The 18,523-nt window shown below is 41.4% G+C and overlaps 1 protein-coding gene across 4 annotated transcripts in view; it reads right to left on the bottom strand.

The window, feature by feature from the left end:
• map4k5 (mitogen-activated protein kinase kinase kinase kinase 5) overlaps nt 1–18,523 on the bottom strand; it is a 50,962-nt gene that overhangs the window by 26,425 nt on the left and 6,014 nt on the right. For 3 of the 4 annotated variants that reach the window (XM_080749965.1, XM_080749966.1, XM_080749967.1), the window contains exons 4-9: nt 8,959–9,049; nt 7,696–7,760; nt 7,337–7,392; nt 7,009–7,056; nt 5,055–5,097; nt 4,871–4,943 (exon numbers count right to left, since the gene is read on the bottom strand). In XM_080749965.1, the coding sequence (XP_080606091.1) occupies nt 4,871–4,943; nt 5,055–5,097; nt 7,009–7,056; nt 7,337–7,392; nt 7,696–7,760; nt 8,959–9,049 (376 nt within the window). Of the gene's footprint in view, nt 1–4,870; nt 4,944–5,054; nt 5,098–7,008; nt 7,057–7,336; nt 7,393–7,695; nt 7,761–8,958; nt 9,050–11,312; nt 11,476–18,523 lie in introns of those variants that run through there. The other variant, XM_080749968.1, reaches the window with a different exon arrangement.

Below are 18,523 nucleotides of genomic sequence, written 5' to 3'. Positions count from 1 at the left end.
TGCATTGAGCAGCGGTGCCCGCCAGTGCAAAAATATGACTGTCGCTATTGAAGTATAAATAATTATTTATTTTGTAACGGCTCTATCGTATGTCAGACAAACAAAGTGGAGAGGAGACGAGTGGTAGGAGGCAGCTAAATCCAGTCCCTCTGAAAAAGTTACAACATAGTCTTTGATTTCGCTGCTATGTGAAGTTTATACATTCTTCTTGTTCTTGTTATCATTGAGTCTGAGCACACAAACACATTTTAACTGTTTCAACTACAAGTTGTTTTGGCAGTAAATGTTTGAATATTATCTTAATATTCTCCATTTGCTGGCCTGGCGCCCGCTGCTCTAGCGGTGCAGACCACTTATAGGCTCTAATGCGACGACCTTTCCTGCGTGTCACTCCCCATCTCTCTCTCCATGTTTCGTGTCAATCTCCACTGTGTACTATAAATATAGGCAGAAAAGCCCCAAAAGTCTCCATTTGCTATGGAAGTTTATGTACTAGAGAATCATAGGCTACGTTCTCTTAATAGCCCTGCAATCCATCTGTTTACTGTGCAAAACAGTAATGTGAACGCCCCCGTGAGTCACTCCCCCATTTCTATCCACCTAGTGTGGCAGTCCAGGCTACGGTATCGCAACAGACCCAAAGCCCATTGCTAAGCAATTAAATAGCTGAAATGTGGGGGGAATAAATCACAACCTGTATATGGCAATGGCAGTATAAAAGTTCATACAGATTGGTATCAGTGGGTTACTGATAAGAGAAATGGGCAATGGGTTGCAAAACCACACCTTGATCAGCATGTTCAGGTTTTGGTATCCAGAATTGGCGAGGTTAATGTGTGGATGAAATACAGTACTATAGGCCATCTGCCTCTCCTGCTATAACTGACCAAAAACATGTCTGTCCTCAAATAATATATTCAATTGGACTTCTTATCCCTTACTATCTTGTCCCCAGAGAGTAAAACAACGCACTACCTAACCAAGCTCCACTGAAGGAGCTCTGTGGGAGTGTAATCCTCCCTTGATGATAATTGAGTACAACTAGAGGTTCGCGGCCCTTCGGGCCGCTCACGTCTAGAGATCGTGCCTGCTTCGCAGGCGCTCACAGCTACGTTGCAGCAGTGATCCACCCACTTCCATCCATCCATCTACATCCATCCATCCACATCCATCCATCCATCCATCCATCCACACATCCATCCATCCATCCATCCACATCCATCCATCCATCCATCCATCCACATCCATCCATCCACATCCATCCATCCATCCACATCCATCCACATCCATGCATCCATCCATCCACATACATGCATCCATCCACATACATCCATCCATCCATCCATCCATCCATGCATCCATCCATGCATGCATCCATCCATCCATCCATCCATCCATCCACATCCATCCATGCATCCATCCATCCATCCACATCCATCCATCCATCCATCCATCCATCCGTCCGTCCGTCCGTCCGTCCGTCCATCCATCCATCCACATCCATCCACATCCATCCACCCATCCACATCCATCCATCCGTCCGTCCGTCCATCCACATCCATCCATCCATCCACATCCATCCATCCATCCATCCATCCATCCATCCATCCATATTAGGGATGTCACGATACCAGAAATCTAGTAGTCGGTACCAATACCATTGAAATTCCACGATTCTCGATACCATTTCGATACCACGATAAAAAAATAAAATAAACCCCATGTAGTTCAACATACACTCCTTTATTAGAAGTGAACAACAAACAACAATACTGTATGCTTAAACAGAAGTTGCACGTAGCTTTAAATGATTAAAATAAAATAATGTGTATGTAGCCTTAAAAAATGTATCATTAATACAATCAAAGTGTTGGCTGTGTGTGTGTTGCTGCTGCTGGCTTTGCTCTGGCCTGTCCTCCCTGTCAAAGTCTCCTCTGGCTGATACTGTGAAAAGAACATTGAGATTTCAGTTAGTAGGTGTAGCTAAGTGACTGACTACAGCAACAATATGAAAACAGCATAGGCTGTAATAACACAAACACACACACACACACACACACACACACACACACACACACACACACACACATGCATGCAGTGCAAGCAGTCATTTAATGACGTGGTGAAACCCTTTTTAGTGATATTTATTACAAATCATAGCCCATTACAACCGCACGCACGCACGCGCACACGCACGCACACGCACGCACACACACGCACGCGCACACACACACACACACACACACACACAATCCTAGCGTAAAAAAAAAAGTCTATAAGAACATTGGCCAAACATCAATGCCAGCCTTCTCAAACAAAGAATAACGTATGTATTATTCCAGCGTTGTTTAACGTTACGTTGGGCGATTCAGTGCATGAGCTGCCTGGCAACTTTATGTAACTTTATGCGGGACAGACGGGGGCTGCTCTCCGTGACGAGGCTGGACACAACGTTAACGTTACTTTGCCAGGCAGCTCATTTACTGTGTGGGCTCACCATAGTAACGTTATTAGATATGGGCAACAATGATAACACGTGAATTCAAATGCACTCACCTTGAATTCTTTGTACAAGTCTGGATGTCGGTCTTTTAGATGTTTCGCTAGTTGGATGTGTTCCCCCCCCTTTCGTCTGGAAACGGTTACGGGCGGCGGGCCGTTTTTGACGATCAACTATTAATCCCTGCTCATCCTCGAATGCGAAGTACTATACGCGACTTTTGGTTAGTTTTTCTTCTCAACTATGGAGGGGAGGGCAGCTGTCGCTGCTTGTTGGAGACGACGCGATGCAGATGCGTGTGCCGCCGCCATGTTGCATGTTGTTGTTTTTCTCCTTGAAGCGTGGTAGTCCACGTAACGTTATCACAGCATCAGACCCTGCTGTAAGGGTTGTGCGTGTGTCTCCGACTGCCTGCTGTGAGGGTTGCCAGATAACCGCTCATTTACAGCCCAAAAATAACACAAAAGAAGCGGCCAGATCTGGCGTCTCGGTACCAACGGTACTTCGGTACTACCGTACTTGTAGAAAAGTCAGTACCGTACCGTACCGTCACATTTGGCATCGAGTTGGTACCGAAGTATCGGTTCTGGTGACAAGCCTAATCCACATCCATCCATCCATCCATCCATCCATCCATCCACATCCATCCATCCATCCATCCACATCCATCCATTCACATCCATCCATCCATGCATCCATCCACATCCATCCATCCATCCATCCACATCCATCCATCCATCCATCCACATCCATCCATCCATCCATCCATCCATGCATCCATCCATCCATCCATCCACTTACTGTACTGTACTTTACTGTACTCTACTGTACCTTACTGTACTGTACTGTACCTTACTGTACTGTACTTTACTGTACTCTACTGTACCTTACTGTACTGTACTTTAATGTACTCTACTGTACCTTACTATACTGTACTTTAATGTACTCTACTGTACCTTACTATACCTTACTGTACTGTACTTTAATGTACTATACTGTACCTTACTATATCTTACTGTACTGTACTTTAATGTACTCTACTGTACCTTACTATACTGTACTTTAATGTACTCTACTGTACCTTACTATACCTTACTGTACTGTACTTTAATGTACTCTACTGTACCTTACTATACCTTACTGTACTGTACTTTAATGTACTCTACTGTACCTTACTTTACTGTACTTTAATGTACTCTACTGTACTCTACTGTACCTTACTGTACTGTACTTTAATGTACTCTACTGTACTCTACTTTACCTTACTGTACTGTACTTTAATGTACTCTACTGTACTCTACTTTACCTTACTGTACTTTGCTGTACTCTACTGTACTCTACTTTACCTTACTGTACTTTGCTGTACTCTACTGTACCTGACTGTACCGTATTGTACTGTACTTTGCTGTACTCTACTGTACCTGACTGTACCATATTGTACTGTACTCTACTTTACCTTACTGTACTTTGCTTTACTCTACTGTACCTGACTGTACCGTATTGTACTGTACTTTGCTGTACTCTACTGTACCTTGCTGTACCGTATTGTACTGTACTTTGCTGTACTCTACTGTACCTTGCTGTACCGTATTGTACTGTACTTTGCTGTACTCTACTGTACCTTGCTGTACCGTATTGTACTGTACTTTGCTGTACTCTACTGTACCTTGCTGTACCGTATTGTACTGTACTATGCTGTGCTGTACTGTATCTTACTGTACTGTAATCTACTGTATCTTACTGTACCTCTCTCTCTCTCTCTCTCTCTTCTCTCTCTCCTCTCTCTCTCTCTCTAACCCCCCCCTTCCCTCTTGAAACCCGATACCTTCGTGATGATAATGACAAACTCACTCTACAGAGGATTGCGCAATAGGTATTGCGAAATAAGCATACAAACACAAACTGTACGGTAAATATGCATTTTGAAAAGATGACACTAAGTGGATTACGTTCAGCATAGCATGCAGTATATATTTCTGTAATAATGGTGACTTCCAACACGACCGAATGTCGGGAACCGCCGAACAAAATCTGTCTTTCCGTTCTTCATATGGTAGTAAAGATGGACCACAAGGGAAACAAGCCCCCCAAAGGCTTTTTGTTATCCTTTTAGCATAGCTTTTCTAACTATACTGCAGTACCGTTTATGAAACTTGCTATAAAGTATTCAATCAAATAATCACAAATTGGGAGTCGCAAAACATCACGTGTGGTGGCAATACACTTTTTTTTAATAAGCATTTTCTAGGTGTGGACTTACTTAGTTTTTCCTATATCAGTCATTGACAGAAAAAGCCAGTTTCTGAACCAATTTCAACCTAGCCTTTCAAAGTGGATGGATGGATTCACTTAGTAGAGTGAGAAACTCACCAATAGGGTGTTCCAATGAAGGACTTCCTTTTGGCAATGGTCGCAGTTATTTTGGCGGCGACTCCAAAGTCAGCTGCGATAATGAGTGACAGATTTTTTTCAGGTTATGCAATACACAAACACATAGCTGGAAGTGTTGAGAGGGTTCAAGTCCTCAGAACTCATATGCTGTCCAGCACCTTACCTAACTTCACATCTCCGTTGTCAGATAGAAGAATGTTGGCTCCCTGTGAAAAAATGAAAAGGGAAAATAATATAGTCTTGGTGCATCGCTTGGTATTCAGAGCCCAAAGGCATTACTGTGAGGCCTGTGGTGTAAATCACCCATGGTTTTAGACTTTGAGAATGATGACAAATAATAGAGTGTACAGTCAGAGGCTGTGAGTTATGGCTGTTTCATACTCAAGAAAGACAAGTGTGGTACGAAAACTAGAAGACATCGAGGTATTTGAGCTCAAACAAATGTCTCAAACCCTTAGCACTACTGAAAAAATCAATGACCATACATGAAGCTAGTTAGCATTTGTTTTTAGTTTTTTTTAGAAACCTTTTATTATTTACTGATTATATTGTTTTGTTTTTTTCTAGAAAGATATTCATTTGCATTTGTTATATTGCTGTTGATGTACTGACATATTATCTTTATCTCGTTTATTATTGTGATGTTTTATCTGCTTATTGTAAGTCGCTTTGGATTAAAAGCATCTGCTAAATGCCTAAACTGTAAACTGTCTTTGTAAAGAGGTCTCAATAGTAAACAACTGAACGCCTTCAAATGTGTTCACGTTAAAGCTACAATCCATAAACTTATTTTAATGAATAATACATTATTAAAAAACAAATGCCTCTTGCCTGAGCCTTTGATGGTAGGTCTCTAACACAGGAGACCTGGTTCAAATCCCATGTGAGGTAAGGCATAAAGGTTACATACTGCAGTTACAATAACTAGTTTATCTGGTTAGAGGTGGTCTCCCTACACTTCCAATGCAAAAAGTAAACTCTAGTGTCAGGTAGGACACTGAGTGGTTGAAAATTCCAGTTATTTGAAGCAGACGGTGCATCAGATCAGACATTAGATGTGCAGCCATCATTGTAGTTTCGACTTTTTTTTTACCTCTCTGTTAGTAGCAATGACTGACATCAAATCTTTGGATTGTAGCTTTTTATAAAAATATCTCTACTTTGATATTTTGGACTGGACAGGAAGACATTTTAGGGTTCCCATATTCATGAAACAATGCTTGGTCCACACCAATTAACACCTAAGACCACAAATGACATTCATCTGATGACGTTTGTCTTTTTCAAATATTTCTCGGACAACTGTGTCAAGTTAACCACACTTCATACTGTACATCCCCAGTAATGTTTCTAATGAACTAAGCAACATTAGAGGCTATGAAGATGAAGAACACATTGTTAAGGTGATCTTAATGACCACAGTTGGCCGAAATCCTTTGCCCAGTGTTATCACTGCCGTAAGTGAGCATAGGACTGACTGAGTGTTTCTGTTGGCCCTGACTGACACTCAGCTGGCATCCTGCGGTGAGAGCAGAGGAAACAGGAAGTGCTCTCTGCGTAGAGCTGAGCAGAGATAAATAGGCCCAGCCCTGACCTACTGCGATAATACCAGAGACAGAGACTAGGGGCTGTGTGAACGGCACCAGGCAAACGCCATCCGACATTCTGCTCCAGCTTCTAAACTGCCTGGTGACGGCATTGGTCACGTGCAGCCATGCAATCTTGTCCCCCCATGACCCCTTTCCTGTCACTTCAGTTCACACCTTTTCGGGTCACGCTGCACAAGCCAAAAAAAACAGGCGTCTCACTTGATTTTATGACAGGGAAATTGTGATATTTATGGGGACATTGATTGTGCAACGACTGTGTGCAACGACTGTGCTAATATACCTCCACCTCCAAAAAAGTATTCCTCTTTATCGCTTGCTCTCTCTCTCAAACCATCTATTACTCATGACATTCTTTTTATTGTTGTGTTAGGAACTGAATGTTCTGCTGCAGTCTTGGCCAGGTCTCCCTTGTGAGAGGTTCTTTTTTTCTCATCAAAATGAACCGGCGATAAATACACACACACAGAATAACAATAAAATAAAAGTTGAAAAGGTGTAGTACTGTACCTTGATGTCACGGTGCATCTTGCCCTTTGTGTGCAGATATCCCAAGCCCTGATGAGGAAACGATTGACACGTTATAGATCAACCTAAATTCAGCTTTGGAATGTTCTCCAAGAATAACATAGGTGGAACTAGAAATGCAGTTCCTGCAAAAACTGTGTGGGCTCACACAAAGTATATTATGTACCGTAGAAAATGTACACATCCCTCGTCAGACGGACTTTCAATTCAACTCAAGCAGTTTCCAAAAACGTTTTTCTAAAATCTTAAAAAGTATATACATTTGTATAGTACAAACAATAATAACTGTGTAAAGCTAGCCCACAATTACCTGTATGGTCTCTCTGCAGACATAGGCAATCTGAAGCTCTGACAGAGGCCCAGTAACTGTAACGCACACACGCGTGCGCACACACACACACACACACACACACACACACACACACACACACACACACACACACACACACACACACACACACACACACACACACACACACACACACACACACACACACACACACACACACACACACACACACTTGATGATTTTCATTTTTTAGTCAAAGCCATCATTAGTCCTGTGGACTTACCAGCAGTGCAGTAAAACAGTGATGTATTTAACAGTGGATGCAATAATGAATGGTGAAACGGGCTAATAATGATGAAATAAGTTCTGTAATATCTCACCATGATAGATGTCCTGCAGGGATCCTCCACCACAATACTCCATACATATCCACAGCTTCTCTCGACTGACAGAAGAACAAATGGTGAGACAGTTAGGTCATTGTGCCAAACTGATTATTTACGGATTAGTTATACAGCGAGGTAGTTTCATATTAAGTAACATAACATGTGTGGAAAATGATATCTATAGCATCTACAGACATGTTTCTTGATTTACCACATGACAGAAATGAAAGTTATTGATCACATCCAAATCCAAATTGCCACAGTGTTTCAATGAGGCCCATGCCAGCTTGTCACCTTTTAGCTACACATGCAAGCAATTTATCACATAGTCAGGAAGCCAGTCTGCAAGCATCTCGGGAAATTCCCCGTGTAAAAGGCGCCTTTTTGGCCTCTTTTGGTTACGTTTTTTTCACCGCTCATGGCGGGGTGGTTTGTGCAATAACCACATGATTTAAGTAGCATTTTATGTCTTGTGTATTCAGTAGACTGTACAGGACCTGCTGCTGCGATAAGACGAGCACCTCTACTGACTAATGGCCGTATAAAGCAGATCAGAGACTCGTATTCCAGTTAAACCTGCTGGAAGCCATTGGGGAGCAGTCAGTGGGCGTACCAGCCCTACTTCCTCTCCAGGTTCCAGTCAAGAGAACCCTCCATTAAAACCTGAGTTCTGCATCCTGGTACCAACAGGCTTCGCCAGCGATGTCAGCACCAGTCTGTCAGTCAGTCCAGTATGCTCTACCGTGTTACACTATATACGTAGTATGACGTGCAGAATGTTTTTGAGGAAAAGTGTAGCCCTCCACAAAACATTTCATCCATTAAAAACACGATAGCGTATCTCCACGACCACACGCATGTCGTACAGGGAATGATTATCGTATCCCTCCGGAAAAACACCACTGTGTCAGTCCTAGTGCTATTTTTACTGTAGTCATACTTTCACATGTGTGGGCACTTTATTACTGTTGCAAACTAGAGAAAAACAACTTCTGCATGCCCAGTAAGTTTAAAAGCAGGTGCGTAGGCAACAAACAGTAGGTGAGAACAATCTTGAAAGATATGCCCGCACACTGCTACTTTTATGAGAAGTTTAAATGAAACATTTCGGCCGTGTAGAGTCTACACTGCAGACCTTCCTCAGGCAAAAAATTGTAAATTGTGTATAGCACCTTCTTTGCCATCCCTTAAGAGTGGGGAAATATCAAGTATCAAATGACAGACAAAGGGTTGGTGGTATTCAGTGCTGGCTCTTACCACAGGTAGCTCCCAAAGTAGGCCACAATGTTTTGGTGCATGCATTCCTTCACCATGAAGATTTCCTGTTGTATGATGGAAAAGTCATCCCCTGGAAGCACAGAGTGACAGAGCGAGACAGAGAGAGAAAGAGACAGACACAGACAGGCAGAGAACACAAACAGCATTAGCACTAGAAGTTAATACTGTATAAATACACGATGAGAATCTTTATTATAAAACTATATAGCCTTATGTGAAGAAGAGGACATAATAGCAAAATGATTGATTTCCATGAATAGTTCCATAATCTGTGTATTCTGAAATATTGATTGATCAATTTCACAGGCCTTTTGCCCCAAATAAAAATGCCATACTTCATCAAAACAGGTTGTGATTTCTTATAAGATCTCTACTTGTTGTAGTTTTAAGACAAGAGTGTACTTCTGTTGAGAGTTTGACATTTTGATAAACAGTGGTGATCTCATGGCACCATTTTTTCAAAGCTTGGTGAAAAACGCTCTGAATTCTGGCAGTCAATAACTTGTGTGTGATTGATCAGACAGACACTCTCCTCTCACTCGTTTGTGACTTAAACTTATCTTTATGCAAGGGTTTATATATTTTTCAAACATTCCTCGACTTCCTTCCTGGACGGCATACAAATAAAATTATATTAAAGGGCCACTTCACCTCTGGGACAACCCGATCTTATTTTATTGTTGTTTGGGACACGATCAACACAATCCTGAGTTATTTTTTGTGTTCAATCTGTTTTTTGAGATATTTTAGTATTTCAGCATGTACTAGTGATGCATTTTGCATCATATGATGCAAAACGCATCACTGATGATGCAAAATGCATCACTAGTACATGCTGAAATACCAAAATATCTAAAAACACTGATTGAACACAAAAAATAACTCAGTATAGTGTTGATCGTGTCCCAAACAACAATAAAACAAGATAGGGTTGTCCCAGAGGTGAAGTGGGCCTTTAAGTATAAAAATAAAAATGTTAAATAAATGTATACAGCATACTGCATAATGTGCTCGTGATTTATATTGTTTTATTTCCCCAATCTGTCAGCAAAATACCATGGACTGTTTTTAATTGAGCCTCAGTATGTACTGTACCTGTAATCTGTCTTGCTTTTCAGCACATAATGTAGCACAATACGTCTGTGTCATTTTAAATCATTTAAACCAGGAATGCATCTGTGTTATTTTACGTGAGGTCTATGTTATGATTTAGAGGGCACTTGTAGAATCGGCCTTCGATCTTAATGGGTAAAAACAACCATGACAATTGACGGAGAGAGATAGGACACACTATGTCACACAGTGTCCGTCTCCAGAAGTAGCGGAGAAATCTAGCGGAGAACCAGGCAGAAGCATACTGAGTGGACAGCATCAAGCATTCATTACTCATTTGAGTAGAGAAGTATAGATGACGTACGATTGTAATCACATGACATGCTGCTACTCTTCAATAGCTGTAGGTTGAAATGTAACTGCGTCGCTGTTATTATGGCATGCCTCCTGGTAGAGAATTGCACACCACCAGGGCAACCCAGGGGACAGCCTGGAAGGGAAAGAGGTGCACCACCTACATAGATACACTGCGGCCCAGGACTTTCTAACTGTGAGGCGACAGCACTACCAACTGCGCCACCGTGCCCCCCACCTATGTACTGTAGATACACTGCACATGACAACAGAGCTAGAACTATCAACACTGCAGAGTTCAAGACCCTGATGCTAGACAGGAGGGTATGGAAAGGCAGCGATTTAGGAGCCCTGGGTAAGTGTTGGCTAGTCAACTTTTTGACCAAAACTTCCAAATGTTTTCAAGAATTTTACCCAAGATTACATATTTCCCCGTCTGGAAAATAGTCATTCATAATGTGTGTGTGTGTGTGTGTGTGTGGGGGGGGGGGGGGGGGGGGGGTATCATGATGGCTTTGAATCCACATCAAGCTTTTCTGATGCATGTCATCCGAGGGACATCGCTTCTAACAGGAAAACAACAGGATATATTGCCTTGGGGAGGGGGGTAGATTCTAGTAGTTGTATAAATTTGCCTATGACAGCAATAATGACCACAATGATGAGTGAAGATCCAAAATAAGCTATCCTAACTAAGACTTATTTGTATTTTTTAAGGAACAGTAGGCAAAATAAATCAGTGGTTGCTTTAATTTTGGAACAGAAATCTTTGTTTACACATTCTGATATATCCATAATAGATAGTCGGATTAAAATTGTTTACTGTGGCCTTTAGACAGAGACACCTAGTTCCTTGCCCCAAGCATCAGTGCACTCTCTCTGTGCCAGGCAGCTCAATGCTGAAGTTTAATTAATTAAACACATACAAGTAGGTGACACCAGGGTGCAGAGACCCATCCCTCCAAATTCAGATGTGAGTAGACCTTTCCTTTCCTGGTACTGAAGTCGCGGAGGGAAAAAGATGAAGGATGGAAATAGTTCCAGGGTTACAGAGTACAGACTAGTGGCTCTTGTTTTGAAAACACATGCATACAACCACAGTGAGACAATTGCTGTGAAGCAGCCCTGCTCTCAGCCTGTCTGGGAGAGAGTTTGGATCTCTCACGTGAGGTCTGAATAAAACTAAGTCTGGGTGGAATGCCAAAACACGCATTGCAGGCTGACCAGTAAACAACAACCCAGTGTGCTTCCATTGCCCAAATGACTAATCTGTGGAATGGACAATATCACAAATCTCAACACAACTTAGCTATCAGAACTCCGTCTGAGTCGTAAGTGATGCAGTCACTGGCTAAATAATGTGTAGCATTTGTTTTAATTTGTTCAGATAAGTGGGGTTTAACATCCCTAGATAATAACATTAGTGTGAGCTGTTAATCATAGAAAACAAACTAGTATTCAGGTGGTTAATGTCATACCTGAAACAGAAATAGTGTGAGTGGCATACAGTATGTAGATATTCAACTGGTTTTATCTTATTTAGTGTTCCAGTTAGAATGTTGTTTGCACACTTCTTTGTGTCATCACTTGCAATGTAAATTGTTTATCTTGTGTCCTGGATGAGTTCTCTTCTCCTGATTGGATAAAATTGGTATCTTGACCTGAAATTCTGAAAATGCATTCTCTGTTTACAAAAGAGTTCGAGACGGGGAGAACTCTTTCACTGAACAAACACTATAATGATGATTACTATCGGAATATAGATCTATTTAAACTAAATAAGTATACATTACAGCACATCTAACGTTGTATTAAAATACCCTCAATACAGTTTTTCTCCTCCACAACACCTAGTAGCTACCTAACCTAACCTGTTGTCTTGTCTATTCTTGTGTTAGACGGTCTAAAATGACATCACTTGTACATTAATTTCACTGAACTCAATCACTTATCGGTGGTCTTAAGTCCCCAAAGTGTGAGAACTGAGTGAGATTTTAAAATGAAAGCTGGGGGCCCAAGAATAAAAATAGTTATTTCAAAACAACCACTAATTATCTCTAAATAAAATGCTTTGAGATGATTTGATGCATTCAAGATAAGGATGTAATTACTTGACAGAAAGCTACATTTAATGTGTACCAATGTGACACACAATAACAATTCCAGACCATTACGAGGCCATTACCAATTAATAAGACTCGTCAATGTGTAATTACAGTTTAAAACCCCTTCATTTTGGTAGATAGGCCTACTGATGTTCAATTAAATACATTTTCCCTGCATCACTGTCATGCAGCAAATGCGACAAATAGCCACAAACATTTTAGTGAGGACAATTTTGACCAGATAAAAAGAAAAAAAGCTTAAAAACATGACAGGGTCCTCACAAAATAATGTTATCACATGGTAAAACTAGGCCCCAAAGCAAAACCACTTCCTCTTAAGACCCAGTACAACTTCCCTTTGCTCTTTGAATACCAAGCTGTGTTCTAAATGAAAGGTGTATAATTTGAATTCATTGTGGTGGAGGCACTGCAGCAATTTAACCCACTGCAGCAATTGAACCAAATTGATCATAAAATATTTTATAGAGGTTGACAGTTGAAAAGTATGACATGCTTTCTCTTCTGACGAATTGCACAGAAGCTTGACATTCAAAAAAGAAAAGGCAGTATTTTATACTGTTCCCTTTAAATGTTTTGAGCCAGAGTAGAGAAAGTATAGCAGGCCTCTCACAGGATTCAGTTCTACTGCATGTGTTAGAATCTAACAGTTAGGTGGAGTACAGATGCCTTTAGAGCAGTGATTCCCAAATATTTTCATGTCAAGTACCCCCAAATATATTAGACCGGCAGTTGGCACATGTATACAGTGTGGATTAGGAATATAGGACAAGCTATAATCTACTGGGGGAAATCTCAATAGAAATCTTTCAAAGGTCCTGAATCTTTATCTTCCTCAAGTGAATATGTGTTTTATTTGTTTTTCCAATGGATAAACACCTTCTATTCCAACTTGTCAGAAGGGCCTATTCTGTGCCCCAGAGCCACTGCAGCCCGAGGGCTGAACCACTCCCTCTCTCTTTTCTCTGACCTGCCTTCATACCAGTGTCACTGATCCTGGTCCAACCTGTTTGATCCCATGGTTGGGACAACGCTGTTTACCTGCAAGGATCGCTTAAATGAGCAACAAGAGTCCTGTTAAAACACAATGCTTAAGGCTGGGTTTTCAACTTAAATGTTGCCCCTTTTTTGCATTCCAACTTTTTAAAATAGTTTAATATTTTTATGTTTTTCAAAATAGTAAACAAATGCCAAAAGGTTTAGGCATTCGGGGTAAGGCGGCGCGCAACATAGGGCACTTAATCTTAATATCTCCTCAGAGACACCTGGTACTGCTGGAGTTCTATCTGGCAGCACAGTTAAATACCTGGCGTTCCAGGTAAAACCTAGCCATAAACCTAACCCCTTATTATAGCCAGAATGACAAGGATGTCTCATGACTGCAATTAACACCAGTTACATCATGGAATAATACCAGCAGTATTAATGGTACATAAATGGTAAAATGGTAAATGGTGCATTTATATAGCGCTTTTAATCCAAAGCGCTTTACATAGATTGTGCATTACATTCACCCATTCACACACACATTCATACACCGGTGGCGGAGGAAGCCATGCAAGGCACCAACCTACTCACCGGAGGCAATTAGGGGTTCAGAGTCTTGCCCAAGGACCCTTCGACATTAACTCAGGGGGAGCCCGGATTCGAACTGGGAACCCTTCGGGATTTATACCCTTCGTGCTCTAATACCAGTTTCTCTACCCCTGAGCTATGCCGCCCCATGTACATGAGGACCAGGGTTCAGAACAAGTGTTCTAATATAGCCTATATTGATTAGGTAGCTGCATCTATGACCATATAGCCATTTTAGCCCTGCTAATGAGGCTCCAAGGATGGAAATGTCTGTCTGTCCCTCCAGCACTTTATTCCCAAGAAAGATGTTTTGAAAACTACTTGCCATAAAAAATGTTGTTGTCGTGCATTTTCAAGCTCCACAGAGGATGAATCCTACTAATTGTGGTGACTAGGGTTGCAGCGGTGTATAGATTTTCCCACCAATTAATGCATATCAACACCGATAATACTGATCAGACCAGATGCACATGTGCATAGTTATCTATGTGCCAGTATAATTCTCTCGGCTCGGATGGTTGGCATAACCATCTGGGCACTGTGGCTGCTAATACAACGTGTCGTGGGTTCGAGTCCCGATCCCGACGACCTTTGCTGCGTGTCATCCCAACCCGAATCTCTCTCCCCATTTCCTGTCAACCTACTATATATCTATCAATAAAGGCAGAAAAAGCCCTGAAAATATCTTTAAAAAAAAGTATAAGACTCTCAAGCCTTGAACAGAGTTTGGCATCCATTTCTCATTTACCCTCACGAAAAAAAAAATATATAAAGAAAATCGCTAGCTATATATGCGTCGAGAAATTTGACTTGAAGTTGGACAAATTACACGACTGCAAAGATGAAATGGAAGTGGGGGGGGGGGGACATCCTCTATAGTTTCTTCACATTTTCAGCACTTCCGTTGCACAGACTGTATGGCAACAGCATTTGAAAATGAGTCAACAGTCTGTTTGGTGAGACTAGGGTGCAAGTAATGTACTCTGTGTATGCCCTGCCTGCACCCCATTTAAAAGAGTCGTTCAGACCAAAACACATTTAGGGTTAAATCTGCCTTTTATCATACCCCTTCATACCTGCTTTAGTCGATGTTTTCATTGCTGCCCCTGTTCTAAAGTTACAATTTAATTACTTATGAGACTTATTTAAAACCAAATTGGTCAATTTGTCAAATATTACATAAGAAAGAGGCAAACATGAAAATAGACAATCTATATACTCACTGTGTGAGGCGTTGTGAACTTCAAATATTATTATTTTGGGGGGTTACGACCTGAAAAGTCTGTAAACCCCTAAACTAGAGCAACATAACCTCTACAGGCCACTAGCGGGACTTTTGGACTCTTGTTGATCGAGTAGCTTTCCCTGTTAACCTCAGTATTTTTCTTTAATTTATGTTTTCTAACAGTGTGGCTCTTCAGGAGGCCAGCCGTCTATAAGAGGGTTAGTGTGTGTCACTGTCACCCCTAAGACAATCTGGCTAGCCATCGTCACGAAAAGGGACCGCCCACTTGTCAATGGCGTAGCCATCATTGACTCTTGTCTCGAGAGATTGCCCCTAAGATGACCGATTAGAACGAGAAAAGCTATTCACATTCTGAACATCTCACAGGTCCTCTTTCGACCACTGTCAATGAGGAACAGAGAGGAACAGAAGTCAACATGTTTCTATTGTGGACTACAAGCAACAAGCCCCTGAGGCTTTTAGCAAAACGTTTGACTATACTGCTGCACTGTTAGCAATCTTGTTAATAAAGTATTCAATCAAATGTAAGTTTCTGCTGGTATGCACCTCTCTCACTCTCCTCTTGTTGACCGAAACGTACATACAACAACGAAGAAACATTTCCAATTTCCCATTAGGATAAAAAGACAACTCTGAGACCAAAAGCTTTTCCATCTCTCCTCAGCTCCAATCCGTACCTGGGACTGTGCCGCGGCGCACACGTACACTACAGCCATATCCAAGTAGTCTTAATGTAGTAGTCATCTGTCACCCTATGCTGTTAAGCGGACAGGGTCTGATGCACAACTGCACAAACTGCTTCCATCTAGATCTCAAATCTGATTTATGAACCTTTGTTTTTCAGCAGCACAAATCAGACAGAAACTAAGAGGCTTAATTGTGCTTAAGACATTGCAGTCATCACTACTCTGTGTTGTTAAGGACGCACACGTTGTATTGTGCTTTACAGTTTACATGTAAATTAGGCTATTTGTCGAGTTGAATTCTAGACAGACCAGTAGATTTACGAAATAAATGTTCAAACACACCCAAACCATCACCCAGTAAGTACAACCGACAATTGGACTCATCCAATTGCCAATATAATCATCCCATCGTGCAAGCCTAGTGTGGAACTAAACTCACAAACCACAGCAGTGATCCGTGCCACATTTCTTGTGCACACTGCCAGTAAGCTACAGAAGTACATCCACTAAGGTTTTTCTTTTTGAGCTGTGGTCACACCGTCTCCTCAGAGTGACTTTGTCCGTATGTTACCATCTATCCATCCGTCTATCTATGTCCGTAGCATGAGCTGCAATAACGCTGGTGACCAAGTGGCGCTGTTGCGTAACACACACACACAATCGCACGCAACCCTGAAAAGAACTGCTACACACACGGCCACGAACACACAGACACACACACACACACACACAACCGCTCACTTCAAACTTGGTTTTGATTTTTGTCACCTCCATACTGAACTAAAAGCTTAGGTGCTACAGCCATGGAATTTGTTATGGAATGTTATTTATTTATTACATTTTAATCCCTTGTTCACATTACATGAGTTGACAGCAAACAACCCTGTCCATCTGTCCGCTAGGCCTGTGCAAAAAAATCGATTTACTAATATCGTGATGTTAATGCCGGCGATTCAATTAATCGATTTTCAAAGTTCAGAATCGATTTTCCTGATTTTATTGCCTGCAGCACAGCGATTTTTTTGTTCTTCTTTTTTTATGACTGTTGTGTTCTGTGTTTTCTGGCATCTTGACCAGGAACATGTTGTTGTAATGTTGTACCACTGGCACTTTGGCTGAAATAAATGTCAGAAAGATTGACTGACTTTATTTGGCTGCATTGATTTGAAGTATATGATTCAACTTTTAATGTTTTATATTGTTTAGAATTGTTTTAAAATGTTTCAATATAAAAAAGCTGTAATTTTTGGGGAGAAATCGCAATAATCGTGATTCGAATTGCAAATCGCAGGAAAACGCAATAATCGTGATATAATCGAATAGTCACCCTATGAATCGAAATCGAATCAAATCGGGAAAAAGTGTCACAGGCCTACTGTCCGCAGAGGCTTCATTTTATTGGGAAAGGACAGGCAGTGCACATTTTCATAATTCAATTATTATTACAGGGAAGGAATCCCTATGTAATATGATATGATATGATATGATATAGTACTTTATTGTCAGTTCACACTGAAATTTGTCTTACGACACAGCAGTCATGTATTCAAAACATATATATACAAACATTTGTAACACATCAAGGCATACGTGACACGCTGAGTCGCGGTGCAGCCCCTGTACCAGCGCACCAATAGTACAGTAGATCATAGAAAAACATCCTGTTGAGGTATGTCTAGGCCTTTTATCAGATCTTGAGACCACAACGGTTAAGACAATTCAGCACACACATGTCTAGATCTGCCCATTTTGATCTCAGCACAAATAGAGGATATGATGACGACTAGTATTAAAGCCAGCTTTAGACAAGCTATACAACTAAAATGTGCATTTCCCCACCCCCAACCCGATTAACAGTGTTGACAGAGTGAGAGTGGGTGTGTGTGCGTGTGTGTGTGTGTGTGTGTGTGTGTGTGTGTGTGTGTGTGTGTGTGTGTGTGTGTGTGTGTGTGTGTGTGTGTGTGTGTGTGTGTGTGTGTGTGTGTGTTGGGGTGGAATGGGGGATAATACGCTTGGCAGACAGTTTTGACTTTAACAGCCAGCGGGTACTATGTATCCCGGCCCATGCTAATTGATTATTTTAGGTTGACAGTGCTCCATTTGCCAAAGCAAATTGCATAGATTATATATTTCTTCCGAGTGTTTTGAGCTGACAAGATGTGATTATGGGGGTCAGTGAATGAAAGAGAAAACACGAAGGGGAATCTTTTACTCCAATGACCGATAATCAGCCAGGCTTGTCTGCATGTCGGTGGTACAAAGCCCTCTGTTAATCCCACTAATCTGGATCACCCCAATGCTGTGCTGTCACTGGGTCATCAGTCCAGACTGCAAGGAGAGCACAGTCATACATGTTCTCCTCCCCCCTCATAACAGACTGAGGCTCTGAATTTCTCCAGATCTTAATGTCATTGTTTCTAGAAGATAGATTCTGACAACAACGGCAATGTATGGCTGACTGGTATCATTGCTGTACAAAAACATTTCTCCTAGCTTTATTGATTCCT

The sequence above is a fragment of the Nannobrachium achirus genome (genome assembly GCF_963921795.1).
Source record: "Nannobrachium achirus genome assembly, chromosome: 20".
NCBI lineage: Eukaryota > Metazoa > Chordata > Actinopteri > Myctophiformes > Myctophidae > Nannobrachium > Nannobrachium achirus.
This window is presented reverse-complemented; position numbering and strand designations above follow the sequence as displayed.